The 15,850-nt window shown below is 45.1% G+C and overlaps 1 protein-coding gene across 2 annotated transcripts in view; it reads right to left on the bottom strand.

Annotated features, from left to right (window-relative positions):
• CEP43 (centrosomal protein 43) overlaps positions 1-15,850 on the bottom strand; it is a 68,683-nt gene that overhangs the window by 17,501 nt on the left and 35,332 nt on the right. The window contains exon 7 of one of the 2 annotated variants that reach the window (XM_045011663.1): positions 5,981-6,040. The exons of the other annotated variant lie outside the window; for it this stretch is intronic. Coding sequence (XP_044867598.1) covers positions 5,981-6,040 — 60 coding nt within the window. The remainder of the gene's footprint in view (positions 1-5,980; positions 6,041-15,850) is intronic. 2 annotated transcript variants of the gene reach the window in all.

Raw genomic sequence — 15,850 nt, 5'->3', positions numbered from 1 at the left:
AGCGCAGGTCCTTCCGGCAGCAACCCCCCCGGTCCTTCCACCAACAACGCTACCGCCCGTACAATAGCAGGCGACCGGGTCCAAATCGCCGTCGTCCTTCCGGCAACAGGCGTAGCCAGGGCCAGGCCTCTTCCAAGGCCCCTCAGGGGTCCAAGCAGGCCTTTTGATGGGACGCACGAGGACGGCCCATCACTCTCCCTACCGGATCCTACCCCTTTATTTTACAACCGCCTTTCCCATTTCTTTTCGGCGTGGTCCCAATTAACAACGGACAACTGGGTGCTTCAAACAGTCCAGTCGGGATACCGCCTTCAATTTGTTTCGCCCCCACCTTTCCACCCACCCTCCCTGTCCCTCTTCAGGGACCCCTCTCACGAGCATGTCCTCTTACAAGAGGTCCAGACTCTGTTGAGCGTGGGTGCCATAGAAGCAGTGCCTCAAGACAGGCGGGGCAGGGGATTCTATTCCCGTTATTTTCTCATCCCCAAAGCGAAAGGAGGGCTACGTCCTATCCTGGACCTTCGCGAGCTGAACAAATACCTGCTCAAGCCCAAGTTTCGCATGGTCACCCTGGGGACCATCATTCCTCTCTGGATCCGGGAGACTGGTTTGCCGCCCTCGACATGAAGGACGCCTACTTCCATGTCGCGATCTATCCTCCTCATCGACGTTACCTCCGGTTTGTGGTCAACAACGCCCACTACCAGTTCGCCGTGTTACCGTTCGGGCTCTCCACCGCACCGAGGGTGTTTACCAAATGCATGGCAGTGGTTGCCACAGCCCTCCGCCGTCGTCAGATGCATGTCTACCCGTATCTCGACGACTGGCTGGTTCGCGGACAGTCTCGACAGCTGGTAATGGGCCAGTTGACAGACATACTGTCCCTCTTCCGGCGACTCGGTCTTCTCATCAACACCGAGAAGTCCACCTTGATCCCGTCGCAGCGGGTGGAGTTCATTGGAGCGGTCCTCGACTCCTCGTTGGCCCGGGCCTGCCTACCGCGATCTCGTCATCAGACGATGGTCTCCCTCATCCGGGACCTCATCACCTTCCCAACCACGACGGTGCGCTCCTGCCTCCGCCTTCTGGGCCACATGGCATCATGCACGTACGTCACCGCATACGCGCGGCTCCACCTCCGCCCATTCCAGTCTTGGCTCGCGTCGGTGTACCGGCCGCATCGAGATCCCATCGATATGGTGGTCACAGTCTCCAGGCCAACCCTCAAGTCCCTCAACTGGTGGCTAGACCCGGAGGTCGTCTGTGCGGGAGTCCTGTTCCATCCTCCTCGCCCGTCCGCCACTCTGACCACGGATGCCTCAGCGCTCGGTTGGGGAGCTCACCTGGGCGACCTTCACACCCAGGGCCTGTGGTCGCCTCAGGAGCTCGCTCTGCACATCAATGTCCGCGAGCTGCGAGCGATCCGTTTGGCCTGTCGCACCTTCTGCACCCACCTGCAAGGCCGCTGTGTAACAGTGTTCACGTACAATACATCAGCAATGTTCTACGTGAACAAACAGGGCGGAGCCCGCTCCTCCCTCCTCTGCAAGGAGGCGATGCTCCTGTGGGACTTCTGCGTGACCCACTCCATTCACCTAGAAGCATCCTTTCTTCCGGGAGTACAGAACACGCTGGCCGACCATCTCAGCAGGTCGTTCCTCTCCCACGAGTGGTCTCTCCGTCCCGACGTCGTGCACACAATCTTCCGCAGGTGGGGGTTTCCCCGGATAGACCTATTCGCCTCCAAGGCAAACAGAAAGTGCCACCTGTTCTGCTCGTTCCGGGGTCACGCGCCGGGCTCCCTGTCGGACGCCTTCCTGTATTCCTGGAAGGATCACCTTTTCTATGCCTCCGTTTCCGCTCGTCCACCGAGTGTTACAGAAGCTTCGGAGGGACAGAGCCACCGTCATACTCATAGCTCCGGCCTGGCCGAGGCAACATTGGTACTCCCTGCTGCTCGAGCTCTCCGTTCGGGATCCTATCCCCCTTCCGTTGTGGCCGGACCTCATCACCCAGGACTTCGGCAGACTCCGCCATCCGAGCCTGCAGTCCCTCCATCTTACAGCTTGGTACCTGCGTGGTTGACCCACGCAGAGAGGGACTGTTGGGCGGCGGTTCAGCACGTCCTGCTGGAGAGCAGAAAGCCTTCCACTCGCTCCACCTATCTGGCGAAATGGAAGCGGTTCGCGCTCTGGTGTGACCAACGAGGCCTCAATCCCTTCGTAGTCCCTGTCCCTACCATCCTGGACTACCTCTGGTACCTTAAGGAGCAAGGTCTTGCGGTCTCCTCCTTGAGAGTTCACCTGGCACAGTGTCCGCCTTTCGTCCATCTGTGGCAGGTCGGTCCATCTTCTCCAACCCGATGGTTTCCCGCTTCCTTAAAGGCCTGGACCGCTTGTACCCGCCGGTGCGGCGTCCTGCCCCGACCTGGGATTTGAACCTTGTGCTGGCCAAGCTGATGGGTCCCCCCTTCGAGCCCTTGGCCACGTGCTCCCTGCTCTACCTCTCCTGGAAGACAGCCTTCCTCGTCGCCATTACATCAGCGAGGCGAGTCTCTGAGCTCCGTGCTCTAACGGTTAGTCTGCCATACACCGTCTTCCACGGGGACAAGGTACAGCTTTGACCACATCCGGCCTTCCTCCCAAAGGTGGTGTCGGCCTTCCACCTCAACCAGGAGATCTTCCTCCCGGTCTTCTTCCCGAAGCCGCATGCCTCGCCTCGGGAGCAACAGCTGCACACCCTCGACGTCCGCAGGGCGCTCGCTTTTTACATCGAGCGGACGAAGCCCTTCCGGCGTTCGCCCCAGCTGTTCGTAGCGGTTGCTGACCGCATGAAGGGCGAGCCGATCTCCTCCCAACGGATTTCCTCCTGGGTCACAGCGTGTATCCGGACCTGCTACGAGCTTGCTCGCGTGCCACCATGCCGCCTCACCGCTCACTCCACGAGAGCGCACGCCTCGTCGGCCGCCTTCCTGGCCCATGTCCCCATCCAGGACATCTGTCGAGCGGCCACCTGGTCTTCGGTCCACACCTTCGCCTCCCACTATGCGTTGGTGCAGCAGTCTCGAGACGACGCAGCCTTCGGCTCCGCGGTATTACACTCCGCCACGTCTCACTCCGACCCCACCGCCTAGGTAAGGCTTGGGAATCACCTGACTGGAATGCATAGGAGCAATCACTCGAAGAAGAAAAGACGGTTACTCACTGTAGTAACTGTTGTTCTTCGAGATGTGTTGCTCCTATCCATTCCAGACCCGCCCTCCTTCCCCACTGTCGGAGTAGCCGGCAAGAAGGAACTGAGGAGCAGACGGGCCAGCTGGGGTATATAACAGGCGCCATAGCGGCGCCACTCCAGGGGGCGCCAGCCGGCCCGCCGGAGTTGCTAGGGTAAAAAAGTTCCGAAGAGCCGTGCACGCGCGGCGCGCACACCTGACTGGAATGGATAGGAGCAACACATCTCGAAGAACAACAGTTACTACGGTGAGCAACCGTCTTTTCTCAAACGACATTCCGCAGAACAGGAGGTGTGCAGAGTGAAATAATTTGAAACAGTTACTGGATGACTGGCTATTTAGAGGGTGAGGTTATTCATGAAAAAACTCTCTTACACAGTTAGAAAAAAACATTGAACTACATTCATATGGCTTGGGGAGGGGCACTTGATGCATTATATTTAAAAAAAAAAAAACTCAGCATTTTGACTATCTTTACAACATCCCGCAGACGCTATGTAAGCATTACATGGTCTGACAGACCTAAGCAGCAGCCTCACAGGGAATTCTGACAACTCTTAACACAGAAGAGAACGATTATATGCACCCTCGATTCTGCAAAGTGTCACTAGATTTCTGCAAGATCTTCTGAATAAGGCTCATCATTTTGGAAGTTAAACATAGCAAACAGCATTATAGTAATCTCTCCACATCTGAATTATACCTAGATTTCCAACTTCCTTTTCTCAGAAATAGTTTGGCCAATTCACCTCAAATTGGCCAGAAGAGTTACTGTTTGTCCATAGACAAATCTGCATCAAGTCTGAGGAAGAAACATCTCTGAAGGAACTTAGAGCAGCAGTTCTCAACCTTTCCAGACTACTGTACCCCTGAAGCCAGAGCCCTGCCATCCGGCACTGTATCCTAAACTCTGCCACCCGGGACTGAAGCTTGTAACCCAACTTTGTGTGGCCCCTGTGGTGTGGGGTCTCGAACAACTGCCCTGTTTGCCACCCTCTAACGCTGGCCCTGCACTTGCACCCCCCTCAAACTCATCCTGTGACACCACCCCAAGGGTCACAACCCCCAGGTTGAGAAACACTGATCTAGATAGGTTGACATACCTCTTGGAAGACCTCTGTGTGCCCCCAAAAGGGTACATGTACCCCTGGATGTGAACCACTGACTTAGAGGAATGTTGAAAATCCATCTTGTAATTCAAATATTGTTGTAACCTTAACTATGGAGAGACCTATTGCCATTCAATAATACCTTTTATGACAAATTTTAATACAGAATTGAAAACTCATTCATTTTACAAGTACTTGAGAGGGAAGTCAACTAACAGACATGGGGTTTTAGCATTTTTATCATTCTCTCCCACACAACTCTTTTTCAAATTAAACAGCCTAAAAAGTTAGACATTTTAAATGGGAAGAGGTCAAGAGTGGTATGTGCCGGGGAAGTTGGATCATTTGTGATTTACAAGTTATCTTCCAAAAGTGTTTATTAGTTAATCTCGAACCATGTTACAAGGCAAGAGAGTCAGTTTTAAAAATTATTCGTTCAAGGAATATTCTACAGTGGGAGAGCAAAACACCTCATGTTATATAGCAGTACTACTAAAACTGAAGTTATATCAATATTTCCACTTAAGTTTCTTTTTTAAAGGGATTGTAAATATTAGTGGAAATCTGATGCAGACAGACAAGGTTGCAAACCAAGAGCAATTTTTTCTAAATTAAAACTCAACTGGCTAATATTTTTATAAAAAGCTGATTCTTCAAGTTTAGTTGTTTAAGATCCTATTCGCAAGCCTAGTAACTAATAAAGTACATTAAAATAAAATAAAATCTGGCAATTAATCTATTCATATACTCTAATCACTTGTGATGCAAAACACAGAGAAAAAAGCAAAGATAGTAAACTCTGAAAGGTGGCTGTGAATTTTTTTTCAGAAAGGTCAAATACACAGCAGTAACTATTTGTTGTAGTCCTGATTTATACCATCCTTACACAGTAAGATCCCACTTCCCTTACCAAGATTGAGTGGTACCTTAACCTACAATCACTCCCAGTTTTAATGGGAGAATGCAAAGTAAAGTAATAAACATAAATAAGGGTAGCAGAATCCGGTTATCATTTAAAGACAAGAAACAAATGCAATACGCAACAAGAGGAAAGGGAGATGGTGAGTAAGCATGACAGTAGTAAAAGCACGTACATAATGGTTCCAAATATTTTTTTAAAGGATTTATTTTACAATTAAATATAATTTATCCCCACTAGCTTTTTATCTACCCATTATCATCTGGTGATGTCTTGTAGACAACAAGGTAAAAATGGATCTTAAGGAGGGCTGTAAAGGAGAAGATTAATGGCTTCACAGATTAGTTTTGGGAGGGTATGCCAAATTAATGCAACATTAAGAAAAAAAGCCCTTAGAAATTCAAACTTGAAGACATTCTACACTTAAACTCATGCGGTTGTCGTTCCCGCCACACATCAACAGCATTAGTTAACAATGAAGTGCCCAACAGAACGCTTAATTTTTCATTTGTTAATATGATTTATGTAGTAAGCTTTTTATGTATACAATATTCTAAGTATGGTGCCTTAGAGTGCCATTTCTATACCTTTATATTAATAGCTAAATTACAATAAACTTTAGTGTTTGCATTGTCAGCTTATTTTATTTTTTAGTATAATCTGTTTTCCTAAAGGAAGACTAAAGCACCTGCCAGCATCTTCTCCTCTCATGCATTTTACCTGCTCACCAGCCTTGTCCAAGCACTTTTTCAGTTTACGATGTCCTTTATACCTTGGTATCTATGCATAAAAATAATAATAGCACAAAGAAATTGAAAAAAAAAAACCATGAGTAGTTTAAACCACCTGCATTTATATATAGCAAGTTTTTTTAAGCAGTAAATCATTGCAACTAGATTTTCCCATCTTCAGGGATGTTCTCTCTGTGGCCATGTGGAAATTTTCATGAGAACATTAACAACCTATCCTCATCTGGAAGAGGTAACTGTCTAGCAAATAAAATAATGGACACTGACTAACATCTGTCAGATACTAGTTTCTATATGAACAAATTTCATGAGGAACTCCCCAGAGAAGCCTGTAATAGAAGAGTTTTTAAACTAAGGAATGAGGGAATGCCAACAGGTCTGGAGGAGCACATGGTTTGGACAGATACATCCCTTAGGGAAGGATTTATTAAAGAGGATACTCTATAAGCAGCACTCAAGGAAGATAAGGCTGTTGTGGAGAAGCTAAATGAGCTTTTGCATCCATCTTCACTGGAGAGGATGTGGGGGAAGATTCCCACACCACAGCCATTCTTTTTAGGTGACAAATATGAGGATCTGTCCCAGATTGAAGTGTCAATAGAGGAAGTTTTGGAACAAATTAATATGCTTCAATTTATCAAGTCATCAGGGTCAAATGGTATTCACCCAAGAGTTCTGAAGGAACTCAAGTATGAAATTGCAGAACTACTAACTCTGGTATGTAACCTATCACTTACATCAGCCTCCATACCAGATGTCTGGCAAACAGCTAATACAATACCGAATTTTAAAAAAGGCTCCTGAGACGATCCTGGCAATTACAGGCCAGTCAGTCTAACTCCAGTACCAGACAAACTGGTTGAAACTATAGTAAAGAACAGATTTATCAGAAACATAGGCTACGTCACTACTTGCAGATCTAGAACACCGGGTGTTAAACCAGCCCTCAGAGACAGCAGCAGGGAAAGTGCTGCTGTGTGTTCACACTGTGCTCCTTGTGACTGTGGAGCATGTCCACATTAACAGCTCTTGCAACGCCACGGAGAGCAGTGCATTGTGGTAGCTATCCCAGTGTGCAAGTGGCTGCAGCATGCTTTGGAAAGGGTTTACAATGCCTAATGGGGCAGGCACAGCATCACATGATGCAGGTTTCCCAATCCCATTGTTCCATGGGCATCCTACTAGATTGCCAGCTGTTTTTCAAATGAGGGGGCGGAGAGTGTGACAGGGAGTGTGTTGTGTGTATATGGAGGGAGAGACTGTATTTTGGAAAGCAGAGTGCGTTAGCATGCTATCTTGTAAGTTCAGACAGCGGCAGGGGGAAGGGGGAAAACCCAACATCAGCCCCCACCCCCGCCTCTCTCTCTCACACATACACACACACACTCTGCAGCAGGAGCATTCCACAGTAACAGTTGCTTTGTGTCCCGGAGCAGATAAGCATGCGGGATGTCAGAAACGGAGCTTTGAAAGGGGATATCCGCATGCCTGCAGCCGAGTTCAAAACAATTACCAGAGTTGCCACTTGACTTCAAGGGATTATGGGATGTTTCCAGAGGCCAATCACAGTCCAGTAATGCAATACGTCGTCCACACTGACACCCCGGCGCTCCAACCTGGGCACAGCAAGCTCTATGCTTCTCGTGGAGGTGGATTACCAGGAGCGCTCCAGCTGTAGAGTCCAGGTGCTCTAAGTGCCTTGCCAGTGTGGACACCTCAGGAATTACGGTGCCTGAGACTGATTTAATGCGCTCTAACTTGCAAGTGTAGACAAGGCCATAGATTAACAGGATATGCTGTGGAAGAGTCAACGTGGCTTTTGTAAAGGGAAATCATGCCTCACCCATCCATTAGAATTCTTTGAGGGGGTCAAAAAGCATGTGGACAAGGGTGATCCAGTGGATAAGGCATATCCGGACTTTCAAAAAGCCTTTCACAAGGTCCCACACCAAAAGCTCTTAAACAAAATAGGCAATAGTGGGATAAGTGGAAAGGTCCTCCCATGGATCAGTAACTGGTTAAAAGACAGGAAACAAAGGGTAGGAATTAATGGTCAGTATTCACAATGGAGAGAGATAAATAGCAGCGTCCCCCAGGGATCTGTACTGGGACCAGTACTGTTCAATATATTCATAAATGATCTGGAAAAAGGGGTAAACATTGAGGTGGCAAAGTCTGCAGAAGAAACTAAATTACTCAAGATAGTTATATCCAAAGCTGACTGAAAAGTTACAAAGGGATCTAACAAAACTGGTGATTGGGCAACAAAATGGCAAATGAAATTCAATGGGGATTAATGCAAAGTTATGTACATTGGAAAACACAATCCCGACTATACATACAGAATTATAGGGACTAAATTAGCTGTTACCACTCAAGAAAGATATTGACGTCACTGTGGATATTTTTCTGAAAACATCTGCTCAAAGAGCAATGGCAGTCAAAAAAGCTAACAATGTTAGGAACTATTGGGAAAGGAATAGATAATATCCTAATGCCACTATATAAATCCATGGTATGGCCACACCTTGAATACTGCATGCAGTACTGCATGCCCCATCTCAAAAAAATAAAATAAATTATTAGAATTGGAAAAAGTACAGAGAAGGGCAACAAAAACAATTGGGAGTATGGAACAGGTTTAATATAAGGAGAGATTAAAGAGACTGGGACTGTTCATCTTAGAAAAGAAACGACTCGGTGGGGGGGGGGGGGGAAATGATAGAGGTTTATAAATACATGAATGGTATGAAGAAAGTGAATTGTTATTTACCCCTTCACATAACACAACACATTACCACGGGTCACCCAATGAAATTAAATTGATAGCATATTTAAAACAAACAAAAGAAAGTACTACTTTAACACAATACACAGTCAACCTGTGGAACTCATTGCCAGGGGATGTTGTGAAGACCAAAAATTTAACTGGGTCCAAAAAGGAATTAGATAAGTTGACAGAGGATAGTGTACTTAGATTTCCAGAAAGCCTTTGACAAGGTCCCTCACCAAAGGCTCTTACGTAAATTAAGCTGTCATGGGATAAAAGGGAAGGTCCTTTCATGGATCGAGAACTGGTTAAAGGACAGGGAACAAAGGGTAGGAATTAATGGTAAATTCTCAGAATGGAGAGGGGTAACTAGTGGTGTTCCCCAAGGGTCAGTCCTAGGACCAATCCTATTCAATTTATTCATAAATGATCTGGAGAAAGGGGTAAACAGTGAGGTGGCAAAGTTTGCAGATGATACTAAACTTCTCAAGATAGTTAAGACCAAAGCAGATTGTGAAGAACTTCAAAAAGATCTCACAAAACTAAGTGATTGGGCAACAAAATGGCAAATGAAATTTAATGTGGATAAATGTAAAGTAATGCACACTGGAAAAAATAACCCCAACTATACATACAACATGATGGGGGCTAATTTAGCTACAACGAGTCAGGAAAAAGATCTTGGAGTTATCGTGGATAGTTCTCTGAAGATGTCCACGCAGTGTGCAGAGGCGGTCAAAAAAGCAAACAGGATGTTAGGAATCATTAAAAAGGGGATAGAGAATAAGACTGAGAATATATTACTGCCCTTATATAAATCCATGGTACGCCCACATCTCGAATACTGTGTACAGATGTGGTCTCCTCACCTCAAAAAAGATATTCTAGCACTAGAAAAGGTTCAGAAAAGGGCAACTAAAATGATTAGGGGTTTAGAGAGGGTCCCATACGAGGAAAGATTAAAGAGGCTAGGACTCTTCATCTTGGAAAAGAGAAGACTAAGGGGGGACATGATAGAGGTATATAAAATCATGGGTGATGTTGAGAAAGTGGATAAGGAAAAGTTATTTACTTATTCCCATAATACAAGAACTAGGGGTCACCAAATGAAATTAATAGGCAGCAGGTTTAAAACAAATAAAAGGAAGTTCTTCTTCACGCAGCGCACAGTCAACTTGTGGAACTCCTTACCTGAGGAGGTTGTGAAGGCTAGGACTATAACAATGTTTAAAAGGGGACTGGATAAATTCATGGTGGCTAAGTCCATAAATGGCTATTAGCCAGGATGGGTAAGAATGGTGTCCCTAGCCTCTGTTCGTCAGAGGATGGAGATGGATGGCAGGAGAGAGATCACTTGATCATTGCCTGTTAGGTTCACTCCCTCTGGGGCACCTGGCATTGGCCACTGTTGGTAGACAGATACTGGGCTAGATGGACCTTTGGTCTGACCCGGTACGGCCTTTCTTATGTTCTTATAGGTATCAATGGCTATTAGTCAAGATGGTCAGGGATGCATCCCCATGCTCTGGGTGTTCCTAAACCTCTGACTGACAGAAGCTGGGACTGGACAAGGGATGGTTCACTTGATAAATTGCACCATTCTGTTCACTCCCTCTGAAGCATCTGGCATCAGCCACTGTCAGAAAATATGATTTTGGGCTAGATGGACCATTGGTCTGACCAGTACGGTCATTCTGATGTTTCTTATGTAAAGCTTGCTATCAAAGCAATCACTTTATATGTACAAAACAAATTTCCCACAGAAGATAGAAAAGACATACAGCATTTCTCTATCTATTACATTTCTGATAATGCAAAATGATTCCCTACTGTCAGTTTACTACAGCTTTGTTCAGTTTCCTTTTAAGTGTTCCAAGCATAGGCGTGTGCACAGGGTGTGCCGGGTGTGCCCAGGCACATCCTAATGCAGGGGTGGACAAACTATGGCCTGATCTGGCCCCTCGGGGCTTTGGATCCGGCCCATGGGACTTGCCCCCCGTGGTGCTGCAGGCCCCACGCCGCTCTCAGAAGCGGTCAGCACCACGTCCCTGAGCCCCAGGGGAGGGGTGGAGGAGTGAGCTCTGTGCGTTGCTCTAGGCACCACCCCCACAGCTCCCATTGGCCGTGAACGGGGAACTGTGGCCAATGGAAGCTCTGGGGGAGGTACTTGGAGGCATGGCAAGGGCAGCGCGAAAAAAGTGGCTTTGCGTTTTAATTTAATCGCATGATATCCTCTTTTAGTTTTAAAGTATGGATTGTTGTATTATGCAATAAGCGCCGAATTGTGTAATATAGATGTTGTAGAAATGTATAAAAAGCCCACATTTGCTCCCAGCATGCGTCCCCACTACTGTGGTGCCACCGCATTACCATTGGTCCTCCCCTCTCCGACTAGTCTAGAAAATTCTTTGACCTATATAAGCGGCTGTGTCAGGCGTGCCCAGCACAGTGTCTACAGTGTTTGTAATCTTTGTCATGTGTATTCTACTGAAATAGCATAACAAACCTGTGGCTTTATCTTTTAATTCAATCGTATGATACTCCCTTTTAATTTTAAAATATGGATTAGTTCGTTGTTAAGATAAGAAAAGGAGCAGACAAACAATTATGATGAATGTGCTGATAGTAGTGCAAATACCTCGGACTCCTCGGTTAAGAACTTACATGAAGATAATGCCGCCACCAGTTCTAGTGCATGCAATAAACTGAGTAATGACCAACAGAAACAGATTTTGTCTCTTAGTTCAGGTCAGCATAGTTCCTATTCAAAGCCATCAAACATTGCATCTGATGACTCAGTCTGTGATATTCAAAAAAATAGATTAGAACGCCGGTCTCTATTATCTAGAGGTCCTTCTCATCTTAGATTGAGCATGTTTCCTAGAAGTAAAATAGGGAATAAACAAAAAAGTTTTCAGTCCGATTGGTATGAAAAGTGTAGGTGGTTAGAATATAGCCCATCAAAGGATGCAGAATAATGCTTTTACTGCCGTTTCTTCTCCTCTAATGATGCAGCAAACAAAAGGTCACACTGATCCAGCATTTATTGATAAGGGATTCAGAAACTGGCATAGGGCTAACAAATGTTTTAAAAATGACCGACTGTCAAAATCTCATGTGTTGAGCTGTTCTTCATGGTAAAGTTTTAATGAAGGGAAACCTACTGATGTATTGTTGGATGAGGGCAAGCAGGCTTATCTGTCTAAAGAAGAACGGTGCCATAACCGAAGTGTAATGGAGCGACTGATTGACATTGTTCTGTGTTTGGCGAAAGGTGGGAGACCATTCAGGGGTCACAATGAAAACGCTGACAGTTTTGAGAAAGGTTTATTTCTAAAATCTTGTCAATATGCTCCAAAAATATGATCCCATAATGGCAAAGCATGTGCAACAATCTCCTTGAAACGCTACCTATCTGAGTAATCGCATCCAAAAGGATTTAATTGTGGCCTTGCACAATGTTGTGCAACAAAAGATTGTGTCCTCACTAAATGGAAAAATGGTCTCAATAATTGCCAACAACACTACTGACTGTGGACACCATGAGCAGATGTCCATTGTGGCGTGGTATTCTGACAAGGAAAAACAAAGTCCAGTTGAACATTTTGTGTCTGTTCAGAAACTATTAACAGCTGATGCTCAATCTATTTTTGACCAGTTAAATGACATCCTTGGCATTCTTAAAATTGACTGGTCGGTCATCAGTGATGTCTGTCTGTTTTGATGGCGCATCTACTATGTCTGGATGTACTGCGGGAGTTCAAATGAAATGTAAAGAAAGAAACAGTGAAATATTCTATCTACACTACTATGCACATTGTTTGAACCTCGTCCTAGTAGATGCATGCACTTCAAGTAAACAAAACAGAACTGTCTTTGATTTTTTTTGGTGTTAGTCAGACTCTTTATACCTTCATGGAAGGGAGTCCTGTGCGACATGCAGTAATGCAGAAGATTTCACAAGAAGTAGGATCCCAGTTGAAGACTTTGAAGTCACTATCAAACACAAGATGGGCATGCAGAGCAGAAGCAGTGGCTGCTGTAAAACAAAACTACTCCATCATTTTACAAGCTTTACAAGAGATTATCGAAACAACTCGCTTTGCTGACACTATAATAAAAGCCAGGGGCCTTATCCATGAACTAAATTCATTCAAGTTCATCTTTGCCCTTCACATGATATACCCTGTTCTCCAGAAGGGGTAAAAGTGAGTAAGGCTCTTCAAGCTCCAGATCTCAACTTACTTACTGCAATGACAGAGGTGAAAAGCTTGAGTAACTCTTTGGCTGCGATGAGAAGTGTCCCAGAATATTTTCAATGACAGTGTGAAAATGTGTGTAGAGAATGATATAACTGGGGGAATCGATAAGAAGAGAAAAACAGCCACTCGTATTGATGATGTGTTTGCGTCCCAGCATCACTTTGATACAAAAGAGAAGCAGGAGAGAATAACTTCATTTTACTCACTCCTAGACTCAATGATTACCGGCACTGACCAGCGATTTGAACAGGAGATTTGTAAAATTGTGACTGCAATGGGAAAACTGCTGAGCTGAGACACTGGCAGGGACGATATGAGAATCATTGCCAACAAATTTAAACTGTCCTTGGATGAGTTGGAAGCTGAAGTCAGATTGCTTCGGGGTTATGATGGATCTGTTCCTAAAGGTAGCCACTATGACCACCACCAGAGAGTGGCTTCATTGGCTAAGGGAATCGGATCGGTCTTCCATGTTCCAGGCCTTTTACAAATCTATTCAATGCTTTGCACTCTTACCTGTTACAAGCTGTTCATGTGAAAGAGCCTTTTCGAAAGTAGCACATGTAAAAAACAAACTAAGAAGTACAATGTCCCAACAGCGCCTTGACTCACTCATGATTTTGTACATTGAACACGAATTGGCTTTGTCAGTGAATTACAATGATGTGATTGAGGAATTTAAGTCCATAACACCTGATGAGCGACATCTCATTCTCTAGGAGAGGAAGATGAAGAAACCTTAATTTGTTTTGGTCAATTTGGGTTAACTCATTATCTGGTTAAAGATAAAGATCATGAAAACTGACTGTATCTTTGTATATGCCTGGTTATCACTACAGCAAAAATTTGGTATTATGTGTCTCATTTTTTAAGTAAAGTTCAGTTGTTAATTTAAAAAAAATTAAGTTTAGTTAAGTTTTAATTTCTTTAGTTTGTTTGATGAATAAAAATAATGTCCTTTATGATTGAGTATTCAATAAATGTTCGCCTTTAAAAAGGATGGTAGGTGGTGGAAGAGAAATGGAGTTGTTCCTGGTGTGGCTGCGACACAGAGACAACCTCAGAGTCTGAAGATAAATCAGCCTCTTAGGAAGGGGCTGTTCCCATTGGTGCTGGGGATTAATGTTGGGAGCCCGGAGACAGCAGTAATGGTAAGATCATGGCCAGCTTCCCTTTGGACAGTAGAGGCACACAAAGAGGCAGGTGGAAGACTGGAGGCATGGATGGTACCATCTGCTGGGATGATACAGTTACAGTAGGTGCTGGTACTGGGCAAGAAGACTCCTGGATTGTTAGCAAAGCGGACCCTGAGATATGCAGTAGGTCCCATGCTTCTGCATAAGCTTCCGGAGTAGATGGTACCGGGATAGTCTCCTGTACAGTTAAACCAGACGAAGCCACCTCAGAGATGCCGGTGCTGATAGTCCCTGCTGAGCAGATGACTGTCTCGGAGTGGACCTTGGAGTGCTATCTGTTGTCCTTGTACAAATGCTTGCTAAACTTTGGTGCTGAGGACCTTGCTCTCCCAGATACTGAGCCCTTACATACCATCTTCTGGTCACTCTTCCTCAGTACTTGGGAGGCAGAGCACTTCTGATTGACATGGATGCACTCGGTACCTGCCCTGAGTGGGAATACACTGAGGGTGGACACAAAGCCGCTTCCGTAAGAAGAAACTTAAGCCTGGCTCTGTCTGTCTGTCTTGGTTCTTAGATTAAAGTCCTGCAAATTTGAAAACAGTCCCTGATGTGAGATTCCCCAAGACACTTCAGGCAATTAGTCTGCAGGTCACTCGCTGGCATCAGTTTCTTGAAGGAAAGCAGAGCTTGAAACCCAGTGACCAAGGCATAACCCAGCAATGGAACCAAAATATTTACAAACACTTCAAAAGAAAACTCATTTCCGTAAACAGTTTAAACTACTGAAATTACCAAAACGAGTAACAACCATATAAACATAGGAAAAAATGCAATAGCAAAATCACACTTTCCAACAACTGTCAAAGGCCATAAGAAGGAACTGAGGGGGGTAGGCAGCAGCTCTGCCCTTTATAACTTTGCAAGGTGGCATATGCAGCAAAGGGCGCATGTGCCATCCAAACGAGTACCACTGAGGGAAAAATCTCTGACAATTGCGCGCGCGCGCACACACACACACACACACACACCCCCACACACCCCTCTGAAGTGGAATTGACATGCACAATCACTCAAAGAACTGTCTTATCTAAATTTAGATATCTCCCTGCTCACCCCCTTTCCATATTATAAATGTATTAAACATTGGATATGACATATAACCTTGAGGCATCCTGCTGTCAACCTTTTGCTATGAGTACATTTTTCCTTTTAATTTTTCCTCTTAGTGAGGTTATGATCCAATAATTTGCCTCTCATCCCATGATTTCATTTTTCATCTTGTCAAAGGCCCTTTGAAAGTCTACATAAATTATGTCATCTTTATCCACTACTTTGACATGTTGCAAAAATTCTAGTAGATCAGTGAGATACTATTTTCCTATGCAGACACCATGCTAGTTAGATCCTAACATAATATGATCTTCCAGGTGTTTTATTATTCTATTTTTAATTATAATTTTAACCTATTTAGCAGGTACAGATATACGGTTTACAGCTCTGTAATTCCACAAATCATCCACAGATACGTTTGCTATCCTCCAATCCTCCAGTACAGTAGCTGTTTTTAATGAGAGCTCGTACAGTTTTGCTAGTGGTTCAAACACTTCATACTTAAGCTCCTTCAGAACCCTTGGAAGTATACCAAGTGGGTCTGGTATCATAAAAAGCAC

This window comes from Mauremys mutica, chromosome 3, assembly GCF_020497125.1.
Source record: "Mauremys mutica isolate MM-2020 ecotype Southern chromosome 3, ASM2049712v1, whole genome shotgun sequence".
Lineage (NCBI taxonomy): Eukaryota > Metazoa > Chordata > Testudines > Geoemydidae > Mauremys > Mauremys mutica.
Note: the sequence above shows the minus strand (reverse complement) of the source record. Positions and strands in the feature narration are given on the sequence as shown.